At 44.0% G+C, this 27049-nt stretch overlaps 1 protein-coding gene across 4 annotated transcripts in view; it reads left to right on the forward strand.

Annotated features, from left to right (window-relative positions):
• Nucleotides 1-19879, forward strand: part of LOC100471064 (zinc finger protein 596-like) — a 20968-nt gene extending 1089 nt beyond the window's left edge. Inside the window, exons 1-7 of one of the 4 annotated variants that reach the window (XM_019810161.2) lie at nucleotides 7-180; nucleotides 9373-9459; nucleotides 10196-10352; nucleotides 10917-11043; nucleotides 11773-11868; nucleotides 12407-12489; nucleotides 17579-19879. In XM_019810161.2, coding sequence (XP_019665720.2) covers nucleotides 10248-10352; nucleotides 10917-11043; nucleotides 11773-11868; nucleotides 12407-12489; nucleotides 17579-18916 — 1749 coding nt within the window. In that variant the 5' untranslated portion in view covers nucleotides 7-180; nucleotides 9373-9459; nucleotides 10196-10247 and the 3' untranslated portion in view covers nucleotides 18917-19879. Of the gene's footprint in view, nucleotides 1-6; nucleotides 181-9372; nucleotides 9460-10195; nucleotides 10353-10916; nucleotides 11044-11772; nucleotides 11869-12406; nucleotides 12490-17578 lie in introns of those variants that run through there. The other 3 variants (XM_019810162.2, XM_019810159.2, XM_019810160.2) reach the window with 3 other exon arrangements.
• The last annotated feature ends 7170 nt before the right edge of the window (nucleotides 19880-27049 follow it).

The raw sequence follows: 27049 nt of genomic DNA on the forward strand, positions 1-27049 counted from the left end.
GGAGCCTGGGCAGGGTACGTACGGAGGTAGGAAGAGGCGGCCGCAGACTTTCCGGTCGGCCCCTCGTTCGCTACCGCGCGCCGGCCGACTGGCCGCTCGGGTCGGTTGGCTGCTGCTTGGTGTCCGAGGGAGCCGGCCGCTGCTTCCCCACTTCCGGGGAGCTGTTTGGGGCAGTTCCAGGTGAGACTTAGAGTCGCGAGGCCTCTTACCCTGCGTGCGCAGACGCCTCCCGGTTGGGGTGACAGGTGTGTGCCCGGCCCCCGTTGTCTGGACGCACTGGGATGGGGGTGCGGGGCCGGCGGGATCCCGGCCGCCGCCGCGGCTGCTGAACTGGGCGCAGGTTCGCGGAGCGAGCGGGGGTGGCGGAGGCCAGCCGGGAGAGAGTGGAGCGTTCTCGGCGGGAGGCAGAGCCGCAGCCTCGGGCTCGGTGTCCGGGACTTGGGGAAGCGGGGCTGGCCTTCGAGGATCGGTGTAGGTCGTTAAGTGCTCCGTGTATGGCAAGTTCACGTTGTCCGACGTCTGCTGCCAGAGCTATCTGAAAATGTTTTATTTTGAGAAGTATGGCATATTTTAATCATTGTTTTTGTTTTCTGTTTCTCGATGTTTTGTGTCCAGTTAGGATAATGAGGCTTGTAAAACGGATGCTGTTTAGGAAATATGTGGGTTTTATTTTTAGTTAATGAAAGATTAATTTTTCAGTATCTGAGGACATTTGATACGGATGTTTATTGTTTCCCATTGTTAACCTTAAAAGTAGAACTGCCAGTTATTTTACCAGCTGGTAAATATTTGGGAATAGAATAGCAATCCGGGACAAACAAGCTGCAGAAAAACTGTAGGCAAGTAGGGGAACAAAGGAGAGGCATGCTTTTTTAAGGAGAAAAGGGGTAAGTTGGGAAGGTTGCTGTGAACTAAAAGTCCATTGGAGGAAACGGGAGTTTGAAGTGTGGTGGCTTCTCATTGGCTGAGCTGTGGTCCTGGGGGATGAGGAGAGCTTTTTCTTCCTCCGGCTGGAGTTGTAGAGTAGTATCCACGTGCAAGGTCAAGTCCCTGAAAGGTCCAGTCCCTCTTCCTGCTGGGTCTGCAGTTGACTGAGAGTTCTCCCTGCCAGATCTCCCGACTCCATTTTAGAGAGGTTTCCCATTACTAATTTTCACACCATAAACATAAAAAAAACAATAATCAGATTGGATTTTCAAATTTAAGTAGCTTCATTTATACCCGTAATAAACTTTAACATGAAAATGTAAGTTAATATTTTCTTTTTTATGTTTCTTTTGGAAACACTGAGGTTTATGCTGGTTGAAATTTGGCAATACCAGATTGCAACTGTTTATGCTGCAGAACTTCCCAAACATTATTTATGAGAGAGGACACCCCTCTGGCTTTCTCAAACTTTTTTTTTTCTTTTTTTAAGATTTTATTTATTTGACAGAGGCAGCGAGAGTGGGAACACAAGCAGGGTAGTGGGAGAGGGAGAAGCAGGCTCCCAGAAGAGGAGCCTGATGTGGGGCTCGATCCCAGACCGCTGGGATCATGCCCTGAGCCGAAGGCAGACGCTTAACGACTGAGCCACCCAGGCGCCCCATGGCTTTCTCAAAACTTTTAAGTTGATTTAATATTAATATTTGAACTCAAATCAATTGAGAATTTGGAAGATATTTTTGTTAGGCAATAGAACAGTAACCATTCTGGAGTTCTTATAAAGAAGGGGGGCCCGGTGCTTCTCCAGGTCTCCAGTTCCCATTCTCCATTCCCCTGAGCTAGCTTACTCCTCTCAGACCTGCTGGGAAGTGGCCTCTGACTAAGGAGCCAGGACTTTACACCATTGGTGGTCAAGTAGTCTTGACATTTAGACTCTCCATTTACTTTTTCTTCCTTCCCCCTCTAGCTTACATAGGACTCAGGTGGTAGAATTCTGTGTAACCCATCCAGCCTCCAGGCCACCTTCTCCATCAAATCCTCAACATTTAGGTTTATATATAATATGTACTTGGGAGTCTCCACATCAAATAGAGTGAGTCCTCTTGAGTCTGTATGGGATGCATATCTCTCTATGACAAACTGAGCCCATAAGGTGGGTATCTGAGTAAACCAAACTGTACACCATGTCTCTGAGTCTCTGTTTCCTTACACCCCTCTTTCAGGAGAGAATTCATCCCTACATAAGCAGTGCTTGTTTTTTTTTTTTTTTTTTTTTTTTTTAAGATTTTATGTATTTATTTGACAGAGAGAGAGACAGCTAGCGAGAGAGGGAACACAAGCAGGGGGAGTGGGAGAGGAAGAAGCAGGCTCCCAGAAGAGGAGCCTGATGTGGGGTTCGATCCCAGGGCACCGGGATCACGCCCTGAGCCGAAGGCAGATGCTTAATGACTGAGCCACCCAGGTGCCCCAGCAGTGCTTGTTATAATGGAAATTATTCTTAGACCACTTTTCATTGAGGGTATAAATTATTTCACATAATCATGTGAATTTTGACTTTGCATGGGCTTTTTCATGGGTGTCAACAGGGGAGAGCATAGGGATTTGATATTTTCTTAATTGTTTTCTGAAATGAACACTGTTATATCTGATAAACACCAGTTTTCCTGGACCACGAACTTAAAGGACAGAAAGAACCAGCAGTAGGAAGCCACCTATCTCAGACCCAATTCAAATATCTTTAATCTTTTTACTTTAAGATTAGCATCTCCCTTCTCAGCTCTCTGCCTCTCAGATATAACTGAGTAGGGGTGAATATAAGGAGCTCTGTCTCAGCAGTTGTATCTTTTTGTTTTTAAGATTTTATTTATTTATTTGATAGAGCACAAGTAGGCAGAGCTGGAGGCAGAGGGAGAGGGAGAAACAGACTCCCTGCTGAGCAGGCAGCCAGATGTGGGATTCAATCCCAGGACCCTGGGATCATGACCTGAGCCTAACGCAGATGCTTAACTGATGGAACCATCCAGGCACCCCTCAGCAATTGTATCTTAATGTTTCTATCCATTTTCCTTTCACAAAGAAGCTTCCATATGGTCTTTTGTTTGCCAAAAAAATATACAGACTGATTTTAATATTTGTTTGCCAGAGATGAGCACTGAACAAAACAGAAATGAAATGTAATATTAAAACCTCGGTTAACTGTCACCAGAAGGGTGTAACTGTGACTTGTACTGTTCCAGTGCACAAACCACTTGCTAATTCATGGTCCTGTCAGGCTTGCTTCACCTCAGGACATTTGCACATGCTCTTTCCCTCTCTGCACTGGTCTCCCCAGGCTTCTTCATGAATGACTACCAGCAGCACTTTCAGTCTACACAAATGTTGTTTTTTCAGCACCACACCCTCTGAACACATGTTTTTATAACACCTTTTCTTCCCTAACAACAAATATTTATTCAACTCTTTCATATTTACAACTGTGCCTACAATTTATTTTTTTTATTTTATTTTTTAAAGATTTTATTTATTTGAGACAGAGAAGCACAGGTGGGGAGTAGGGTCAGGGAGAAGGAGAAGCAGACTCCCCACTGAGTGGGGAGCCCAATGTGGGGCGGGGGGGGAGGTTTCCATCCCAGGACCCCAAAATCAGCTGAAGGCAGATGCTTACTGAGTGAGCCACCCAGGTTCTCTCAGCCTACAGTTTAAAGGGGGGGAAACTCTTCTATCTGTTTTTGCATTTTTTTCCTATAGAGATCCTTGTAAGCTTTTATTCCCCTATAATTTATCAAAGTTCTGGGTCTTGAACCCATATGTCTGTGTCCCTGTTTCCCCTGCCATTTTGTAGAACGGATGCTGTGTTAGCAGGTATGAAAACTACATTAATCTCAATGTCCGTCTCCATCAGAGCCTTGGGTGACTAGGTGCATTGTGCATGAGCAGTCATATTTTGAAAGGAATCTTTTTTCTGAGCAGTAGGTCCTCAGTGGTGGTTTACAATATTCAGTAAACCATGTTGTAGACAGATGTACCATCATCCGGGCTGTGTTGTTCCATGTACAGGGCACAGGCAGAGCAGACTCAGCATGATTCTGAAGGGCCCTAGATTTTCAGAATGGTACGTGGGCGCTGGCTTCCACTTAGAGTCACCAGCTGCATTAGTCCCTCACAGGAGAGCCAGCCTGTCCTTTGCAGCTTCAAAGCCAGGCATTGACGTCTGTCCGGCTGGGAAAGTCCTAGATCACATCTTCTCCCGACAGAAGGCTGCTTGGTCTACACTGACGATCTGTTGTTGAGTGTAGCCACCTTCCTGGATTCTCTGAGCCCGATCTTCTGGATGACTTGCTGCAGCTTCTCCATCAGCACCTGCTGCTTCACCTTGTCCCTTCATGTGATGGAGACGGCTGCTTTCCTTAATGCCCACCAACCAACCTCCTCTGGCTTCAGACTTCTCTTCCGCAGCTTTCCCACCTCCCTCTGACTTAGGGAAATGTGTTCCAGACCACTCAGATTTTCTCCATATCAGCAATGAGCTTGTCTCACTCCACTTTCTTATTCATGTGTTCACTGAGTAGTGCTTTTAATTGCCTTCAAAAACTTCTCCTTTGTATTCACAGCACAGCTAACTGTTGGGCACAGGAGGCCTAGCTTTTGGCCTGTCTTACTTTTGATGTACCTTCCCCACTACATTTAATCATTTTTAACTTTTGATTTAAAGTGAGAGACGTGGGACTCTTCACTTGAACATTTAAGAGGCCAGTGTAAGGTTATTAATTCCCTAATATTAATATTGTTGGGTCTCAACAATAGTGATCCAAGGGGAGGGAGAGAAATGGAGGGACAGCTTAGTGGAGCAGTCAGAACATACACAACATTGATTAAGTTAGCCATCTGATATGGGCACATGGCACCCCAAAACAATTGAAATAGTATCATCAAAGAGCACCATAACAGATATACTAATGAAAATATTTGAAACAGTGTGAGAATTACCAAAATATGACACAGAGATAGCAAAGTGGGCAAATGCTGTTGGAAAAAATGGTGCCAGTCAACATTGCGTCTCCACACACCTTTGTAAAAAACTGTCTGCAAAGTGCACTAAAACGAAGTGTACCTGTAGTTAGGACCTGGACGGGGAGACGTTGTGTATCCTTCTAGGCCCAGGACATTGCCCTCAACACCCTCTCCTGTACTTCTCCAGGCAGGCAAATGAAATCTTTGCGCAGACCTTTGTCTTCCATTAGCCCCTGGGAAGAGAGAGACCATCCAACACAGATCTCTTCAAGTCAGATTTTGTTGAAATCCTAGTGACTGTAATAGTCGACATGCTTCAAAATATAGTTTCCGAGAATAAATTATACTTTTAGTGTGGATTTTCCTATAAATAGGATGTGTTTCAGCTATTTTTTGATAATATGAAGAAGTTGATAAGTCTTAGGACCTATCTTAATATATAAAAAAAAAATTACTTCTGAAGAAAAATATCAGGCAGTATATTTTCATTTTAGGCACAGGCATTTGTTTCCAGAAAGAATGGTTTGTCTTTTTTTCTTTTCAGTGTATTTATATCAAATATAAAAGTGAATCTATACTAACTCTCGAAGGGGAGTATTCTTTTTATAGCTTGCATTGAAGGTAATCAAGTGCTCAGTCTCCAGGCTTCTCTTCTGTGTCTTGCCAGGCTAGTCACACTGCAGTGTTCTTGCGGCAGTGATCTCTTTTCATCAGAGAGGGACGTATGTGGTAGGGGACTCTGAACAAGGCTTGTGCCAGACAGAGTAGTTATACTAGAGAATAAGAAGGATAAATTGTCAGACTCTGTGTGTTGTTTAAAGGCTAATTTAGGAGAGATAATTTGAAGAAATTAAAAAAAAAAACCTGTGTACTTTTGTGTAAAATACAGATATTTTAGTTAATTTCTTAAAAAATTTTTCGAGCAGGGGCGCCTGTGTGGCTCAGTCAGTTAAGCTTCTCCTTCAGCTCAGGTCATGTCCTGCATCTGGCTCCTTGCTCAGCAAGAAAGTCTGCTTCTCCTTCTGCCCCTCCCTCTGCTTGTGCTGTCTCTCAAATGATTAAATAAAATCTTGAAAAAAATTCATTTGAGCAAAGTCTTAGGAATACTCACGGAGGTATGAATAATTTTAGAGACTTGTTTTTTTTCATGGTAATAGAACTTGTGTAAAATTGCTGAGACAAGCAAAACCTTTTGTGCCCCAGGAGCTGGGAGCAGACCACAGTCGGGGGAGCTGGGTGGATGACCTGGGGCCGCAGGCAGGAGGATTTCAGGGCCTGAAGATTATGGCAGGTCTAAAGGTCCTCCTTCAAAGCCAGTGAGAAAGCATGGAAGAAATTAAAGCTGTAGAGCGTTATGAATAAATTTGTGCTTGTGAATGATATCAGCCCCACCCCAGCAGCCTCTAGGGAGGGGAGAGCTTGCTGGAGATTGAGTTCTATAACCTCTTGAACAACCGGTTTTGGAGACTTTCCAGGTTGGTGAAAGCTTCCACCTGCTGAAGGGTAATGCACCCCACCTCCATGGGGACAGGGATGACGCCCTGGGGACCCTCCTGGACCTCACCCCATACCTCTTCATCTGACTGTTCATTTCTGTCCTTTATAACAGGCCAGTAAGCCTAAGTAAAGTTTTTCCTAAGTTCTAGGAGTCATTCTAGAAAATTACCAAGCCTCATTTGAGGGGGTTGTGGGAACCCCTGGACCTGCAGTGTGCCCGGCCGGGAGTGTGAGTTGCTTGGCACCACCTGTGTGGCTGGCATCTGAAGTAGAGATCTGATGTGGACTCCAGGAAGAGAGTGTCAGGATTGAACTGAAGCCTGGCACACCCACTTGCTGTCAGAGAATTAGTTGCTGGTGTGGGGGGAAAAAAGGCTATTTATTTGAATGTTTGGATTTTGAGAAATAGGACTGTTGTCTGTTACAGGGTGTTGGTCATTAAACGGGTGGAAGAAATGGATCTATCAGGGAGATAAGGCAGAACGAACAAAATGGGATTTTTGATCTCAGATGGTTTTGAGCACAAGCCATGTAAGCAGGCATTGGGACAGGCCTTGCATATGCAGTTGGAACAAAACTGCCTTTTGTTGTTGTGGATGCATTTGGAAAGCAGTCCATGGGGATTGAAGTGGGCGGTAAAGATGATGGAATTAGGGGCTGGTAGCCTGAAGGTGGCCCCCAGGCGGGAGGAGTGATCCCGAGCAGCAGCTGAACGGAGGGAGCAGCTGAACGGAGGGACGGCAGGGATTGCTGGACAGGTCTCTGGTTCTTGATCTGACAGGGGTGTTCCTGCTAAGACCTAGGGGTGCTTTGTACCCCTGAAGAGGACCGTGTTTAGAAATCTGAGTTTGGGAAACAGACCACAATTAAAGTGCTAGCTGTATCATTCTTTAGCCATGTAATTTTGTCACATTATTAAAGTTTCCCGAAATGATGTTCATGCCATTTGTTCAAGAAGTACATGTTTTACTCATTCCGGGCGGCTGTAACAACGTACCACAGACTTGGTGGCTTAGGCAACACACATTTATTTTTCACAGTTCTGGAGCCTGGAAACTCCCCAGACCAAGGTGTCAGAAGATTCGGTATTTGGTGACGGACCAGTTCTGGGCTTGCAGAAGCCTGGCACTCACTGAGTCCCAGCATGGCAGAGAGAGCTATGGTCTGTTCCTCTAATAATGTCACCGGTTCCTTCATGGGGGACCTACTCTCATGACCTCATCTAAACCACCTCCAGATACCACCATGTTGGGAAGTAGGGCTTTGACAAGTGGATTTGTGTGGGGGTGGAGGGGACATGGGCATTCAGTCCATAGCAGTAAATATACCAAAATCAGCAGAGTCTTCATAAGGATTAAGTGAATGTATTTAATTTTCCAAGCAGAGAGTCGTATTTATTAAACTTTATTTTGTCTTCCTTATTTTCTGGACTCTAGGTATAAGGAGGTGAGTTAAATCTACTTTTGTTTGTGATATAATATCATTGTTCCATGAAATACATTTAAGTACTAACAAAATTTTGGTAAGAATTTACAGTTTGCCAATACTTGACTAATTTATTTTTTTATTTTTTTTTATTTTTTTTAAAAAGATTTTTATTTTTATTTATTCAACAGAGATAGAGACAGCCAGCGAGAGAGGGAACACAAGCAGGGGGAGTGGGAGAGGAAGAAGCAGGCTCATAGCAGAGGAGCCTGATGTGGGGCTCGATCCCATAACGCCAGGATCACGCTCTGAGCCGAAGGCAGACGCTTAACTGCTGTGCCACCCAGGCGCCCCAGATTAATTTATTTTTTAAAAGATATTTATTTATTTGTGAGAGAGAAAGAAAGCACAAGTGCGGGGAGAGGCAAAGGGAGAAGCAGACTTCCTGCTGAGCAGGAGCCGGATTTGGGGCTCAATTCCAGGACCCTGGGATTATGATGTGAGCCAAAGGCAGACGCTTAACCGACTGAGCTACCCAGGTGTCCCATAAAGTTTACCAGTATTTTTAAGTACAAGATTTATGAAATGCTGTGGTGTTGTTTGTGCTGATGATTAATGTAGGACTGTATTCCAGTTACAACTTAACTAAAATGTTAGATTGAACAAATAAATTTCCTTGTAAGATGCCTGCATTCTACATTTTCTGTTAGGGCCTTTAGGTTTGGAGTTCAGGGAAGGAATTAAATAACCCTATGAAAAACTTGCTGGTTAACTTATAAACTCAGTGATTTTCATTTCCTTGTCTGAGGGGTGCCTGGGTGGCACAGTTGGTTAAGCCCCGACTTGGTTTTAGCTTGGGTCGTGATCTCAGAGTTCTGGGATCGAACTCCACGTCGGGCTCCATGCTCAGCATTGGGTCTGCTTGAGATTCTTTCTCCCTCTTCCTCTGTCCCTCCTGTTCTGCTGTCTCTCTCTCTCTCTCTCTAAAATAAATAAAAACTTTAAAAAAAAACCCACATACACAACTTGCTGGTTAACTTATATAAACTCCATGATTTTCATTCCCTTGTCTGAAAGTAGAAAAGAATATTCATAGTTCGTTTACTAGCAATGGTAGCCAAAGCCTTCTCACTTCTGCTCCAGGCAGATGTGAGAGCCCCCCACTTCTCTGAGGGCCCATGGCATGTTCTTGTAGAGGGAGCTGGGGGGTTGCATGCAGGGGTATTAGGAATTCACGATCAGGGTCTCCGGGAATGGGGGATAAGACTGGAGTCTCTTGGGGCACCTGGGTGGTGCAGTCGTTAAGCGTCTGCCTTCGGCTCAGGGCGTGATCCTGGCGTTCTGGGATCGAGCCCCACATCAGGCTCCTCCACTAGGCGCCTGCTTCTCCCTCTTCTACTCCCCCTGCTTGTGTTCCCTCTCTCACTGGCTGTCTCTCTCTCTCTGTCAAATAAATAAAATCTTAAAAAAAAAAAAAAAAGACTGGAGTCTCTTGGCTTCTCTCTCCTTGCTCAGCTTTTCCTGCATATTGCTTGTACTCTCTGTGAGTGGAGATCCAGAGGAGGCGAGGGGGTGGCTGAATTCTTGAGAATGCAACTGCGGGTGAGTAGAGATGGGATCTTTCCCTGAGTGAAAGCTCTGTTGCCAGGGGATGGGAAGGCTGCTGTTGGCCTGAGTCTTGTCAGTGCATCCAGGCAGTGTTCAGGGAGCTGGCACTACTTAACTGTTCTCAGGACTCAGGGATACTTGTGTTTGGTCAGAGACTGATCAGGAAATAATCTCCTTTCCAACATTTACACTAGTATATCTCATTCTCTGTTAAGGATGTCCTTGCAGAAAAGAAACTGGGAGAGTTTTCCTTTCTCATGCATCGTATGGTCTTAGTTGGGAAGTGGTGTACTCGTTAGTCCTAGTGATGTGGGAGGGGTGACAGAGGCGAGCAGGAGTTTACAGTCAGCCCATGAGGAGACAGGTGTTCCAGCTGTGTGGTTTTCCCGAGAACACAAGAAACTTCTGTGTAAGAGAAGAAATAAGAAATCATCTTTTCCTCTCAATTTTAAACAAAAGGTTTTGTTAACATGCTTGAAGTTTGGAAGCTTCCAAAAATGACTAAAATCCTCTACTGCCCTTCTCCCTTTCACCCATTTTCCCTTTTTGTGATTAAACTTTGTTAAAATAGGAAATCTGAAAACAGTGCCAGGGAGTATTTTTAAAGAATTAATTGTGCATTTGGCAGAATGTGTGTAGAAATTAGCGTAAAATTTACAATCCTGAAGCAATTTTTGAAGGACCAAGAGAGGCCAGAACTAACTGAGAGGATTCTGTTGCCTTTGAACAGAAAAACAGGATTAATATACAGAGAACCGATCCAAGGATAATTGCTGTTGAGAATGGAGAGCTCGCTGCAAGAGGGATCCCTCTGGGGCCAGCCTTCAGAAGAGCAGTCTCAGGAGCCCCTCACCATACTGTCTGCCCTGATATCTTCTAAAGAACAAGTGAGTTTTGTACGACGAGTGCTGGGCATTGCTTCACGAGCCTCTGCCTGTTCATAAGAGTGGACCCATCACGTGTGTGTTCTGTGTTGGCTGTAAAAAAAGCATTTGCACATTAGCTCAGTGGAAATCTCAGCACCACTGTGTATAAATTTGTTTTTCTAGTAATCTCTATGAACCTGGGACTCGAACGCATGACCCCAAGATCAAGAGTCACATGCTCTCCAGCTGAGCCAGCCAGGTGCCCGTCATTGCTGTTTAATCTAGGTTATAATTGCCAACCAGGAAGTCAAAATTACCAGTTTATTGGAAATTGCCAGGTTATTTCACATTGACATTTCCTTGATAATGAAGTAATTGTATGCTTAATGTGTGCGTATTTCTTTTTGAATGTGTCTGAAAGGCACAGACAGATCAGCATGGGAGAACATTTGATTTGAGCCGCAAGTGGAGTTTGAACTTCCTAGCCACACAGCTTCCCCCCTTTGCCCTCAGTATCCTGTTGACAGTTCTCTCCTACGGATTATTAAGCATGGGCCTATTGAAACCCAATATCTGATATTTTAGGAATCTGTGACCTTCAAAGATGTAGCCATAGACTTAACCCAGGAGGAGTGGACCCTGATGGACAGGTCCCAGAGGAAGCTGTACATTGATGTGATGCTGGAGAACATCACTCATCTGGTCTCCGTGGGTGAGTCTGCTACCGTCTGTTCGTGTGTCCATTTGTCCATTCTTTCATTCATCTTTTTATTTATGAACCGTGTAGGGTGTCCAGCTTCCATGTAGTCTAACAGCTCTCTACCCTAACTCATGTTCTTTTGTAGCCCTTCTGCTCTGACTAGATGATATTTGTAACTTTATTTTCATCAAGTGTGTCTCATAATAATCTGAATTTAGTCGTCTTCCCTACAGTTGTGTATCTTTCTACTGTACTTTCTCTAAGACCCAGGACAATGCTGGGAATACAATGAATATTTTCTGGATGAATAAGTAAATATCTTAAATGTTTTCTGCTCTGGGCACTATGGTGAAGTTTGAGCACAGTAGAAAATTGAACACCTTGTATCACTTTCCACATAAACTCCACAGAATATTCTAGTGGAGCGTATGTTTATTGTCTCCCTTTGGAAATAGTGCTAACCGCCCTGTGAGGACATTTATCTCATTCATTCTGGATGCACACACAGCCTTCTGCACTCGTTCAGCTCGGGCAGGAGCATCAGCAACGAGGGGTCTGGACTGATGTGGGTGCAGCGTCAGGCTGAGAACTTTATTGATATTTCCAGTGTGGAAGGCGTTATTCTCTGGGCTGTTGTGCAGCGCTCACACTGTTCTTCCTCTCTAGCCTGCAGAGTAGAATATCACGCAAGGTTCTGAGCGCAGATCTGTAAAATCACGTACCGTTCTCCCATTGATCTAGGCTGTCAGTTCTTCCAGTCAGATGTGATTTCCCAGTGGGAGCAAGGAGGCGAGCTGTGGAGGGAAGACAGAGGATTTGCCCAAGGCTGGAATCCAGGTGAGCTGTGGACGTACGCGCTCAGTGCGAGAAGTCGAGTGAGTGAGCAGGATTTATTGATGTTAGCGCATGTTTCCTTGAGTAAGTGATAGCCTCAGAGGACTGAGTGGCCAGTGAGCCCACGTTCCTCAGACTGGGTCATTACTTGTCACACATCAGTTTCTCTTCGTGTGTCTGTACTTCCATTTGACCTCAGAGAAGCAATGCTCTTGTCCCCATAGGAGGTAAGATTTCACATCGTGGTCTTTGTCATGATTTCTGCTCTCTCTCTCTCTTTTTTAATGATTTCCACTCATATTTTCTTCAACAGCCCAGCATTTTTCTTTTTTGAGTTTTTTTCTCGTTGATGGTATTCTGATTGATAGTATTCTAAAGTGTATGTCTATTCAACAGTATAATCCTCAGTTTCACATTATTTGGTCATGGCAGCAGTCAGTGTTTAGAACACACATGGGTCTTGTGTATTTTTCAACACTTTAATTCTACTCTACTCAAGATATTTGTTAGGTTTATTTCTTATTATCTTCAATTATTTCAGGCTTGGAAAACAGCCATAAGAAGGAAGAAACAATATCTATGCAAGATATCTTCAAGGAGGACCCGTCTAACTACAACATAATAGTAAGTTTCATGAGGACAAACCTTTCCTGTCTGTATTGCAGGCCTGGGAGTCTGATAAGTTAATAATGCAGGAGAACCACATATTGTCACAGAATGTGGTTGAAAATTTAATTTGGGGAAGAAATTAGCCTGGATTTAAACTTTAACGGCTCTGATAAAAGGATAATTGTATAACCGTGGTTTATTTGCACACAACATAATTATGTCGTCAGAAACACTCAGCCCTCCAATAAAGATGCTACCAGGGTTTTCTATAACAAAAGAATCACGGCAGCCGAGCTCTCTATTTCAAAGGGGAAAAAACCTCCATTGATATTGTAAAAATCTAATAGAAACAGAAAGAAGAAAAGGGAGATCTGCACATAGATGAGGGCAGTAGTAAGCAGTAAAGGAGAACAAGGCAAAGTTACATCAGCTCGGGTACTTGGAACATCCAGCCTCATCAGCTGGGAAAGCCCCATCATGACAGCCAGGCTGGAGTCCCGATGGAGAGGCCTGGGCAGAGTGTCCTCTCCTCAGGCGAGATTTCCCACGGACCATCCCCATAAGGGCTATATTTAGAGGGCACATGACGGGGTCTGAAGTTAAACATTTGTTCGCCTATGTGCAGTTTGGTGTGAGCTGCATTTCTGTGTTATCACGTCTTTACATTTTCAAGGAGCTTGGGCTATGTGTGTTTGCCTCCTCTTCCGGATTCCATTCCGGGGGGCCAGCCCAGCCTGGAGCAGGAGGGGATGCAAGGCAAGACTGACAGCTCTCGGCGTCCAGACCAGAAGGGCTAGTTCTGATCTGGAGGCAGCTAATGTCCACTAACCAGTGTCCCAAGGTGACTCATGCAGCGCGAGTCTCACACACGACATTGTTTAGCCTGCGTTTGTGCAGGTGGGGGTAGAAGGTTATGCAGGACAAATCATAGAAACCCCCATCCATACAATGCATTCGGTCCTTGAGTTGTCATGCATAATAGGACACCATATATACCTGCAAGGCACTTTTGATACATCCACAAAGTCTAACAATGTATAAATAGTACAGTGAATGTAATTATGAGTACAGTATCCTTTAGAAACCCTCCCCAACAGGGTAACCAGTCCAATAAACTAGGGGAAATATTGATTGGATTAATTAACAGTTGGTAATGGAAAATAAGCACAGGCACAAGCATAGATTGTCGTTTAAAACTGACATCATTGGGAGTTTGCTTTCTCAGTTTTACACATATATTTACCATCATCGGAGAGGTGACAGCTATTAGTCCTATAGTGAAATTAGTTTTCTTGACGAGTTTGGTCAGTGAGGTCAAGAAGACGCCCGACATGTTTTTGGGAATAAATCTCATGTCCATCATGACGCCAGCATGTGGGTCCTACATGTAAAGAGTGGTGGGCCCCACGGGGCAGGATCAGCGGTTGTCCTGCTTTGGTGGAGAGAGCCTCGGCTTGAGTGCAGGCAATGGGACAGCATAGAATCCAAACACGATACGATGTTTTGTGATCAGCATACATGAGGATTGTAGCATCCCCTCCTTAAGCAGTTACTTCAGCAGAAGTGGGGATGTTGTCAGGTGGCTCTAAGGTAATTTAGCACCTGAACTAATATTCTAGCATATTAATATTGGCTAGAAGGTTTTGTCATATGGCTTATTTGTAAATTAGGGGACTTCATCTGCCCAAATGGAGTTGCATTTTGACCAATAGGTCTGTTGTTTAGGATTTTTAAAGCCTCCATTAAGTATAACTTCCATTTTGATAAAGAGCCATCCCCTAATTTTTTTAATTGTTGTTTAAACAGTGTGTTTATCTGTGTCATCAGTTCAGCCGCCTGGGGGTAATAGGGAATATGATAAATCCATTCAATGTTATAGGAGGAGGCAAAAGCTCTTTTTAAGTTACCTCCAAGTGGGAGCCATTATCGTTCTGGATCTAAGTAGGCACATCATAATAGAATAGTCTCTAAGATTTTGATAGTTTTCTTTTGCGTGGCATGGGCAAATGGGCCAACTATTAAACACCCAGAGTAAGTGTCCACTGCCACACAAATATATCGACAGCCTTGGAAGCAGGGTAATAGCCCCACATAATCTGTTTGCCAAATTTGGGCAGGGAGTCTTCGCTGCTGTATCTGCCCTTTGTACTGTTGTGGAATTTCTTGCTTTTGCCAAATCTGACAAGTTGGACATTTTAATATGGTTTCTTTTATTGCATCCTAAGTGATGGGTATCCCACAGTTCCTGGGCCCACCTGTGAGTAGCCTGCCTTCCCAAGTGTCTGCTTTTCTCGTGTGCTTGTTGCCACAGTTTCATGTCAGTCACAGGCTCAGCTGTGTTTGCCATGATTGGACTAGTGAGTTAGCTACTCTGTTGAAGGTCTGCTCTGTGGAGGTAAGCACACTGTGGGCATGTACATGGAAAACAGTAATTTTAGTATTTGGGGCCCATTGACAAATGTCTTCCTGTAGGCGTCTTCAGTAAAAACTAGTAACCAGTTGTGAACTGTCACACCAGAATTCTTGGGATGACAACTTTATGAGTCAATTAAACAGAAAGCATTTTTATCAGAAGACTCAAATATCCTTAGTTTCTCTACAATAAGAAGTCAGAAGTACAAGCCTGTTTCAGTAATCAATGCTTTAGTACTTTATCCTGTTTGAATAGACATCCAGCGAATTCAATCCCAGTTTATCATCCAAGCAAAACTTGAAAGTTCCAGGTTACCAAAGACTTTGAAAGCTATCTTAACAATTATTGATGAAAACTTTGCGACACTAAATTAACCATTAATTTAAGTCATCCTTTTGATAACAAATTGCAACTGAGATAGCCTGGGCTTATTTGACCTTTATTAAAACGTTAGGAACTGCATACAATCTCTAGAATAATTATAGCATTTACCCAAACAACGTAACATAAGGCTTAACATCATTTGTTTGACAGTGCCTTCCAAGTAATTTAACACGCTGAATAAAAAGGCCTAGTTGGTGAAAAAGACTTCGGTTTGCAATTGAAATCTTGGGATGTTTGTTAAAACCCTAGAAAGTTTTAAAGCACATGCCTAAATAGGGTTACAGATCCTTAAAGACCTGATAAAGACAACACATAGAAACTAGTTTTTCTGAGCAACTGTTTACATCTTCTTATTAGCAAGAGCAAACCAATAATTTGAGAAACTTGGTCTTTTGAACAGAGAAAAAGCAGAATTTTAATCTTATACCATGTACTTTTAAAATCCATTCCCTCAAGTTTGTCCTTACCATACTTAAAATTCCAAAGATCTTCACAAATCTTCTATAGCTTTACTTTGCATTCACATTTTGTCCCAAGCCATTACTCTCCAAACAACGTGTCTCATCCAGGACAAAATTACCTTTATACCTTCAGCAAAAATACATTCCCATTCCTTATCTTTTTTACGTATCTCCTGCTTTTCTGCATACAGAGTTGCTTCCCTTATTTCCATCCGTCATAAGGTAAAATGTCTTTGAAACTGCCACAGACGATAGCAGTGTATTCAGAATCCACCTTTTTTTAAACCTTATATAACACAGTATCTTGTATTTGTAACATCTCTTCATGAGGAATTCCTTTCTCAGAGTCCTCAGAATATCTCTTCTCACTCTTGCCGGGTGATTCCCCTGCTGCTCTAGATGGCTCCTTCTGAGAGGCTGGGTCTGTACCCCTCTCATCGTCATCCCAGATGTTGCCATCCCAGGGGTCAGGGCCCCTTTCACACCCAGCAGAAGCCATAGTTACGCACACTTTCTTAGGGTCCATCTTTCCTCTCTTTTATTTCTACCTGGCCACTCATATGGCTGCTTTTTCTGCCACATGCTGATAGGTGTTGACTTGGTAAGTCTGATATTGAAGCATAGCCATTCTAGATTATAAATCTGCTACTTCCTTTTCTAATTTTAGTTTTTCCTTCTGGCACTTACCACAATGTGATCATTTGTCTGTACACTGTTAACGAACACCATCCCCAGCGAGCTAGGAATGACATATCATCAATCCCAGTTACAGTCTGTAAGGCGTCTATGAGCAGTAGCGGCTCAGCTGACTTTAATTTACCTTCCCATTGTTCACTCAGACTGACCTGCTTCGACCGTCCTTTTGCCAGTGAGCAAAACTGCGGATCTCCCTACTCAGGAGTATCAACATCAGGGCGGGGGGTTCCTCTTCGAAACAGAAAAGGCATGTCATGAATCCTGCATACTACACCAGTTACATTTTACATAAAAGATTCACAGCAGTCTCGTACTCTCCGTTTCAAAGGGGAAAAAACACTCCATTGATATCGTAAAAATCTAATAGAAACAGAAAGAAGAAAAGGGAGATCCACGCATAGATGAGGGCAGTAGTAAGCAGTAAAGGAGAACAAGGCAAAGTTACATCAGCTCGGGTACTTGGAACATCCAGCCTCATCAGCTGGGAAAGCCCCATCATGACAGCCAGGCTGGAGTCCCGATGGAGAGGCCTGGGCAGAGTGTCCTCTCCTCAGGCGAGATTTCCCACGGACCATCCCCATAAGGGCTATATTTAGAGGGCACATGACAGGGTCTGAAGTTAAACATTTGTTCGCCTATGTGCAGTTTGGTGTGAGCTGCGTTTCTGTGTTATCACGTCTTTACATTTTCAAGGAGCTTGGGCTATGTGTGTTTGCCTCCTCTTCCGGATTCCATTCCGGGGGGCCAGCCCAGCCTGGAGCAGGAGGGGATGCAAGGCAAGACTGACAGCTCTCGGCGTCCAGACCAGAAGGGCTAGTTCTGACCTGGAGGCAGCTAATGTCCACTAACCAGTGTCCCAAGGTGACTCATGCAGCACGAGTCTCACACACGACATTGTTTAGCCTGCATTTGTGCAGGTTGCGTTGGAAGGTTACACAGGACAAATCACAGAAACACGCATCCATATAATATACAATGGTAAAAATGTTTGTGCATGCAGGAGGTAAATATCCCATGTGCATGTAAGGAACCTGGGAAGGTTTTAATTGGTTATTGTCACTGAACGGTCAGCCTAGAATTCATATATAGAGAACTGAATGGATGAGTGTTTCTGAGAAGTCCTATAACAGTCTCATCTCTTTCCCAACAGCAAAAATATCACTCAGGAGAAGACCCCTTTGAACATATTGGGTATGGTGAAGTTTTCACTCAAACGTACCCATTGACTCAACATGTCTTAACTCACACTGGACAGAGACCCTATAAATGGAATGAATGTGGAAAACATTTCAATCATAGAAGCGACCTTTATAGACACCAGAAAACGTACATGGAAGCAAAACCTTATAAATGTAATCAGTGTGAGAAGTGCTTCCATAATAGAAGGAAGCTTTGCATACACCAGAGAATTCACACGGGAGAGAAACCCTATAAATGTGATGAATGTGGAAAAAACTTCAGTCGAAACTCTCACCTTCGTTCCCATAAAATAACTCACACAGGAGAGAATCCGTTTGTCTGTAATCAGTGTGGGAGTCACTTCAGGTATTTTTCATCTTTAACTAGACATAAGCATATTCATTCTGGACAGAAGCCTTATGAATGTCATCTCTGTGGGAAAGCCTTTGTTCAGAGTTCTTACCTTAAACAACATGAGAGAACTCACACTGGAGAGAAACCATATAAATGTCTTCTATGTGGAAAAGCCTTTGTTACAAGCTCTAATCTTAGAGAACACGAGAGAACTCACACTGGAGAGAAACCGTATAAATGTCACCTATGTGGAAAAGCCTTTGTTCAAAGCTCTTGTTTTAGACAACATGAGAGAACTCACACTGGAGAGAAACCATATAAATGTCATCTATGTGGAAAAGCCTTTATTACAAGCTCTTGTCTTAAAAAACATGAGAGAACCCACACTGGAGAGAAACCATATAAATGTCTTCTATGTGGAAAAGCCTTTGTTACAAGCTCTAATCTTAGAGAACATGAGAGAACTCACACTGGAGAGAAACCATATAAATGTCCTCTATGTGAAAAAGCCTTTGTTACAAGCTCTAATCTTAGAGAACATGAAAGAACTCATACTGGAGAGAAACCATATAAATGTCATCTGTGTGGAAAAGCCTTTGTTACAAGCTCTTGTCTTAGAGAACATGAGAGAACTCACACTGGAGAGAAACCATATAAATGTCCTTTATGTGGAAAAGGCTTTGTTACAAGCTCTTGTCTTAGAAAACATGAGAGAACCCACACTGGAGAGAAACCATATAAATGTCCTCTATGTGGAAAAGCCTTCGTTACAAGCTCTAATCTTAGAGAACATGAGAGAACTCATACTGGAGAGAACCCCTACAAATGTCCTCTGTGTGGAAAAGCTTTTGTTGAGAGCTCTAATCTTAAAGAACTTGAGAGAACTCATGCTGGAGAGAACCCATATAAATGTCCTCTTTGTGGAAAAGCCTTTGTTACGAGCTCTTGCCTTTGAAGACACGAGAGAACTTACTCTTAATGTTGTGAAAGAAGATGGGAGAGGCTTCAGCCACAGTTCTAATCTAAAAGAAATCCAAGAACTCATAAGTGGGGGAAATTTATGGCCATATTTATTATGGAAATGCCTTCATTTTAGATTTATCCGTACGCAACATGAGTGAACTCCATTTGAAGGAACCCTGTATTTGTAATCAAGGAGGAAGAGACATTAGCTGATCTCCGATTGTAGGGTGCACAAGAAAATTCAGTATGAATGATAATCTAATCTCCCTAGGATGGGAAATTACACAGGAAAATCTTTACAGAGGGAGATCACTCTGGGAGAATAACAGAAAAATTGATGCTGGGGGGAGCTTATTCATTGTAATATGCATGGAAAAAAAACCTTTACTAGTAGAAAAACTATCGTAGGCATGTGAAGTTTCTCACTCTGTAGAATAGTGAATGAATGGAACTCTTCAGTGATTCTTAATTCCTTAGTCAACATGCAATTTCTCACACTGTATATATGCCATTGCTAAAATCAGATGAGAGGTTAGAGTTTGCATCAGAAATCCCTGACTAGGAAAAACATCTATCGAGAATGTCTAATCACACAGTTTAGACATTAATTTATATTTTTGCCTAATGGCCTATTATGAAAATGTAAGAAACATATGTAGGATTGTGACATCATCTGGGAATTCTAAATGCAGAATTTTATGACAATAAACTGAGTTTTTTTCTTAATGGACTAGTATGTAGAACCTGCGTGTGAAGCAAAGTTGTCGCTAGAAACTCCATTATGTGGGCCAGGTCTTATTTTTCACACAGCAACAATGATGATTGGGTTCAACTAGGAAGTAACTTTGAATATTAACTGAAAAACAGAACAGAAGATGATGTGTCATTACTACATATTGTTAACCATGTATGTAGATCATAAAGATGAATTAAAGATTGATAGGTTGTGACTGAATTCTGCATTAGTTTTCATTTTAAAAAGCTATTATTGAGACAGTGAAGGGTATTACATGACAATAAGGGGGGTCAGTTCAACAGCAGGATATAACCTCTAAATATTTGTGCATCCAATATAGGAACACCTACAGATAGGGGCACCTGGGTGGCTCAGTAGGTTAAGCATCTCACTTCCACCTAGGTATTGATCCCAGGATCCTGGGATTGAGTCCCTCATCTGGCTCCCTGCTCAGCGGGGAGCCTGCTTCTCTCTCCCTCTGCCCCTTCTTCCCCTGCTTGTGTTCTGTCTCACTCTCCTTAACTCGTAAAATCTTTTAAAAATGAACATCTACATATATAAAAGATAACACGTAAAGGGAGAAACAGTAATACCGTGATAGGTGGAGCGTTTCATACATGTTTTCATCAATGGATAATCATCATTCAGACAAAATCCGTAAGAAAACATGAGTCTTCAATGACACAGTAGATCAGATGGATCCTGAACACTCCAGCCACAGGCAGCATAATGCATCCTTTTCTCAAGTGCACACGAAAACTCTCCAGGATTGATCATATGTCAGTACCAGTGGACAACTGCTTTCTCTTTGACCCCAGCCACGTAGTTGCCCTTCTATTTCTCATAAAAACCTTTTGCTTTCACCCCCTATGTGGGACACTTCTGGTTACTGCTGGGATCTGTGCTCCCCGACCCGCGATTCTTTAATCCCAAATAAACACTCATCTGTCTCTTGTTGCAGCTCTTGTTTTCAGGTTGGCAGATGTTTGGCTTCCTTTCTTGGCCAGGTACTACCGAGCGAGAGCTGGGAGAGCCGACTTTGGGAGGAAGTCACCCATTTTCAGGATCCCATTTGCAGCCCCTGAAGGAGTGTGCTCACTGTGACTGCCTCAGAAGGTCCCATCATAGAGCACCAAACCTTTGAAAAGAAAGAATGCCCCCTCATCCCTTCTAGGTTCTTGGCTCAGATACCCCATTCCAGATGGGATCAAGGCCATGGAAGGACAACAGGATGGCTGGGGAAGGTTAGGACCCCCGGACAGGAGCTGAGGAAGAATGTTGGAGCAAAGGGGACTGGGGGGTAAGAGCAGCACCTAGGGGTACCGCACAGAACTGGCCAGTGTTGGGGGCACAGTCGGGGAAGGGCAGGGTGGGTGGGGAGGAAGAAGGACTATGGGAAGTTCCTGCACTGGAGGGAGCAGATGCTCCCATTGGATGGGGTTGGGCTAGGGGAGCCTGAGATTGTTTCCCAGCGAAACCAGTTCAGAGGAATTGAGGTCAAGAGAGGAGAGGAGCCTAGGCAGGGTGAGGGAAGGAATCAACCAGGCAAAACACATTCCCAGAAGACACCAAACAGCAGGATTCTAAGAGAAGTGGGCAAAATAACCAGATGGCCCCCCTTGGGTGCCAGGCCTGTGGAGGGGAGGAGGGCATGGGATGATGTGAGCAGGGGGAAGATGAAGCCCTCAGACAAGAGTTAAGGGGAGAGGCTGCTGGTTCGTACATGAAGCAGCTAGCATGTACTTTGGGGCCAGTACACTAAAATAAAACTTAAAGCGACATGACATGTGACCTCCCGTTTCTGAGCTGGGATTGTAGGTCCTTGTTCCTGGTAGAGAACAATGTGGCCCAAGTCACTATAGAAGCTCACACAACTTCCATCACAGTCCCCCCAGGTTTTATATTTTTATGCCTTTGTAAATGCTTCTATTTTAATTTACATTTATTCATTGCTAACAGATAAGTATAATTGATTTATATGACCTTGAATTCTCTGAACTTGATAAGTTTAATAATTTCCCAGCACTTAGTTGGGGTTTCTGCATACAGTCACTTTACGTACAGATAGTCTTTCCCAATTTTTCTGTTCTTTCTATTTTAGCATCATTGCAGAGTGTAGCTACTGCACTGTATGTCAGATGTAGAGAGAGCAGGCCATTCCAAGTGGCAATAAGGGTACTGGGGAAAGCAGATGGTCTTGTGGCCCTGATTATCGTCAGAAAACAGTCTTCCATTAAGACTTATGATGTAAGTGGAAGGTTTTCTCACGCACTTTCCAAATGAAGATTTTCTAACGTCTTCAGTCAGGAGTTGGTCAGGTCTAATTTTAGAGCTTGTGAGCAGGGGGAGGGGTAGGGAGAGGTACAACCAGAGCGCGGAGTGTGACATGGGACTCGATCCCACAACGCTGAGATTGTGACCTGAGCCCAAACCTAGAGTCGGCCACTGAACTGACTGCCACCCATGCCCCCCTACTTGTTCGATGTGACCCATGCAGGGATTTTTGTCTGGCATGCGCTCTACAGGCAGTGAGTGAGGAATGGTGGCACCAATGGGGCTTTAGCGTGGCTCAGTGACTGCAGAGGGCAAGGCGCTCTCCCGTGGCAGGAGACATGTCTCCCATATCAGACCACACAAGGATGTCTACGTTTGTCCCTCACAGGTTTGGTGACTGACCCATAGGACATCAGTTGCTGACCCCTTGGAGGCATTCAAACTGCTGTTCCCATGATCACTGACCCTACAAGACTCCCAAATCACAAACTCTTCAGATCATAATCCCAAACTTACAGGATTTCCACTACACATTTCAATAACTCTTCCCCAAAAGTTCTGTCCAAACTCCCTCACTCAGAGCCCCCATCCGTGGTGCCCACAGCTCCCACATCTCTGAACCATTCAGATCCTGGGTTCTAGTCTTCTCCAGAGCCCCCCCGAGTCCCATGGGCCTGACCCCACAATGCTGGTTTCACTTCCCAGGCTCCCCAGTGGGTTGTGCTCCATGGGCCTTGACTGTTGAGCTGGTGCCTTCTACCTCCTGTGCTCTCTGAAACAGAGTCCTCACACACACAAGGCCTCACGTGCATGTGCACACACAGGATCTGATAACACGTGTCTGTGTTCTGACAGTCACGTATGCACCTCCCACCCTGACCACACTCAACAGACAAGTAATGGCCAACATTCTTCAAGTTGGACCAACCAGGGGAACAACTGTGTGCAGATCCATATACTGGATCCAGATCCAGACAGGACCATATACCGTCTGGCCACACAGATGCACGTAGTCCTTACATGCAGGGAATCTGGCTGTGCATGTGTGTCTTGATCATGAGGCATTTCACATTTGGAGATCAACACAAAAACCCGGGGCTTGGAGGGGAGAGGCCCGAGGCATGGGGACAGATGCATGCTGTCTGCCATCAGAGCCTGGCAGGCTCATTCTTGGCAGACGGTGTGAGAGACAGGTGCAGCCTAAGGATCTGCATACTAGGTGTTTGATACAAGCATCAGCAAAAAGATTAATGGAAAAAATGCAGAAAGGGGCCCCTGGGTGGCTCAGTCAGCTGAGCGTCTGTCTGCCTTAAGCTCAGGTCATGATCCTGGGGTCCTGGGATCCAGTCCCGTGTCAGGCTCTCTCCTCAGGGTGGGTCTGCTTCTCCCTCTGCCTCTGTCCCTCCCCTCCTCCTGCTCCTGCTCACTCTGTGTCAAATAGATAAATGAAATCTTTGGGAAAAATGCAGAAAATGTAACCAGGATCCCCTGAGAATGCCTTAAGGATTCAGTATGATCGAAATGGTCAATTAGTAGGATTTGTCCTCAGAACAGTCATATTGCTCTTAAAATGTGCATATAAGTGTTTTGTACATAAAAATATTAAAGCATTCTTTGCTTGAAAATACGTGAACTAAAAGAATGTCAGTTTCTACCATGAGTGAGTAGATTTTATTGGTCCAGCCCATACAAAGCAACAGCAAAACCTGGGTAAAATACACAGATCTTTGAAGACCTTGTTATGTAGCTTGTTTAAACAGGAGTTTCTGAAGTCCACTTCCCCGAGACAAGGAAAGTCCAGAGGAAGAGGATTGCCTCATCCACCCTGGTGTTTTACTGGGGCAACGGAAAATCAGCAGGGAGGGAGAATGAAGTCCCAGAAGAAAAGTGGAGCTTTTCTGGGGTTAGTAGAAATAAGGGGGAATTTTGTGCAAGCAAAATATCGGGGCTTCTTCCTACTAAGACGTGGTGAGTAGAAGTGAGATGAGAGTAGGAAGTATTCACTTAAAGCGTGTATTTGTGAAACTTTAGAGAGTTGTGCGGCCAGAAAGGATTACCTGAACTAAGATTCCACACAGGTAAAAAGCCCTCACTGGGGGTGGCATTTCCACACCTGAAGAACTTGCTTAATATGGACACTGGTAATCTTAGGGAGAAAGACTTCATGAGTGAGTGAGTAAAAACAGGCTGATGGCACAGTCCCCCCAAACAGGGCTGCAGGCTATGAGGTGGGCACTGGCAAGAATGATGGTATAATACCGTCCCATGGTTTTTTGGGGACTGCTTCCAACTGCAGGAAGACATATGCAGTGACTATTTTTTTTTAAAGATTTCATTTATTTCAGGGAGAGAGAGAGAGAGCATGAGTAGGGGGAAGGGAAGAGGGAGAAGCAGACTCCCCGCTGAGCAGGGAACCCGATGTGGGGCTCGATCCCAGGACCTTGGGATCATGACCTGAGCTGAAGGCAGATGCTTAAGTGACTGACTCACCCAGGTGCCCCTTATTACTTTTAAAGCCTTGATGACACTGCTAACTGTCCTTTTAAAGGAAGATAATTGACGTACTGTCAGACTTTACTTAATCTTTTAATAAAGAATTTCTGACGAGTTTTCATAAAATAACTTTTCCAGCATGAATTATCTTATTTTCATAGAAGATTTTATCCTTCTGGTGATTTCTTTTTCGCTTATTTCCTGTTTTAGCAGTTACCCTACACTAAATTTTCTTGTGCCCACCAAGGTGACATTTAGCGGAATGAGCATGCAGATTGAGTACAAACTTATAGCTTCTGTTCTGTGGAGTTTACTTATTTGTTTGACTAGAACACATGTCTGTAGAATTCTTCCAATATTGTTTTTGCATCTATGAACATGAGCACATAATTTTCTCATTTCTATTAATATGATTGTTTTAATGGATATCCTAAATCTGAATCACATTTGCTTCCTAACATAAAGGTCACTTGATCATGGTACAATATTTTATTAGGTTAATGCAATGTTTACTTATATTTTGTGTAATATTTTAACATTTCTTTGCATATGTCATATTTGTCTGACATGTATTATATGGGACAATTTATGGAAAGACGTAGGATCAACCTTGTATACACTATAAAAACCATTGGGAAAGATCGACTAAAGCAATACTCTGAAATAGTTGAATTGAATCGCTTTTTCAATTTGTTCATTAGCAGAAGTTGCCTCTTGGAGTATATAAACTTAGTGCTGTGTGTGTTCGTTTCCTTTTGTTAATTTCTCCGTTTCTTTTATATAGAACACAAATTCATCCTTTTACTGTTCTGCAATAAGAACAGTAAATCCAAAATGAATCCTTTTTTTTTTAAAGGTCTTATTTATTTATTTGTCAGAGAGAGAGGGAGGGAGAGCACAAGCAGGGGGAGCAGGCAGGCAGAGGGAGAAGCAGACTCCCTGCTGAGCAGAGAGCCCGATGCAGGACTTGATCCCAGGACCCTGGGGTCATGACTGAGCTGAAGGCAGACACTCCACCGACTGAGCCACCCAGGTGTCCCTGACATTAAGTTCTTGTGTACTAACTCTTGACAAATTCTAACGTTCTTCATGGGATCCCATTTCTCCAGTCATCTTTAAATGATGGTGCCACTTGGGAATTAGGTGCTTAACAGATAATAGGATTTCGGCATAAGAAACCTCATGGAGGGGCGCCTGGGTGGCTCAGTTGTTAAGTGTCTGCCTTCGGCTCAGGTCATGATCCCAGCATCCCAGGATCAAGCCTGGCATCGGGCTCCCTGCTCAGCGGAAAACCCGCTTCTCCCACTCCCACTCCCCCTGCTAGTGTTCCCTCTCTCACTGCTTCTCTCTCTCTCTCTCAAAATAAATAAAATAAGGGGCGCCTGGGTGGCACAGCAGTTAAGCGTTTGCCTTTGGCTCAGGGCGTGATCCCAGCGTTATGGGATCAAGACCCACATCAGGCTCCTCCGCTATGAGCCTGCTTCTTCCTCTCCCACTCCCCCTGCTTGTGTTCCCTCTCTTGCTGGCTGTCTCTATCTCTGTCAAATGAATAAATAAAATCTTTAATAAATAAATAAATTCTTAAACAAAAAAAGAGAAAAAAGAAACCTCATAGAAACAAGCATTTCCTGAAACACACATGCTTCTCTTCATCTGGGTCTTGTTATGAGGTCCTCCCCAGATGCTTCTGCTGAGATCCCCTTGTAGAGAGAGAAGGGGAAACCTGGAAAACACTTTTCCAGCTCTGACACAGTGCTCAGGACCCTCGGCCCCTAGTGCTTCTCACTCTCCCTCCAGCCCAGGGGGTCCATGAGAGTGCCATTACCTTTTGTTTGGGGTTTCCTCAACAGTGAGACCAGCCCCACGTTCTTGTTCACCTGCTCCGTGATCTGTACAACGTTCCATGGGGAATCCAGCAGGGGGAGAACTTCTTCTAAGGTCCAAGGCTCTTGCTTGTGGTACTACACTAAGTGATTATAGGAATCACGCTTTCGTTTTTGACTTGATGCTTTGCTGCTCTGACACCTGGCAACTCAGATCTCGCTCCCCCGGGAGGGCTGAGCTCCTGCCATGTGCTGTGTGGGCATGCAGGGAAATGGTGAAGCGAGTTCCATGATGTGGTTGTAGAAAGGGATGATTAACCATGTTGGCTGGCACAGGGTGCAGGCACAAGGGATGTAGACTTTGGAGTCCTGGCAAGAAATCCTGGCAGAGGGATCAGAAACATGCGATGACAGACACAGGTCACGGGCACAGGGGTTGGAGATGTACAGCGGAAAACATGGCATGGTCATCCTGGAGAGCAGACATGGCTGTGGGCACAGGATTTGAGAAGACAAGAGGGAAGACCTGGGACCCAGCGTGATCAGTGTTTAGGGGCAAATCTGTAGACTTACATGGACACCTGTGAATAGAAGAAAGACTGAAATCAGTCACCTCTGTGTCTTCAGGAAGTAAAAAAGGACACAAACACTGGAAGCAGAGAGAAGGAAGAAAATAATAAAGATAAGAGTATGAGATAATGCCATAGAAAAAGACTATAAAAATCAACCGTGGTAAACGTTATTGATAATAATACCAGTAGTAAACATGCTGAGGAAAAGAAATGGAGAGTAGACCGAA

This window comes from Ailuropoda melanoleuca, chromosome 18 (genome assembly GCF_002007445.2).
Source record: "Ailuropoda melanoleuca isolate Jingjing chromosome 18, ASM200744v2, whole genome shotgun sequence".
NCBI classification, from domain to species: Eukaryota; Metazoa; Chordata; class Mammalia; order Carnivora; family Ursidae; genus Ailuropoda; species Ailuropoda melanoleuca.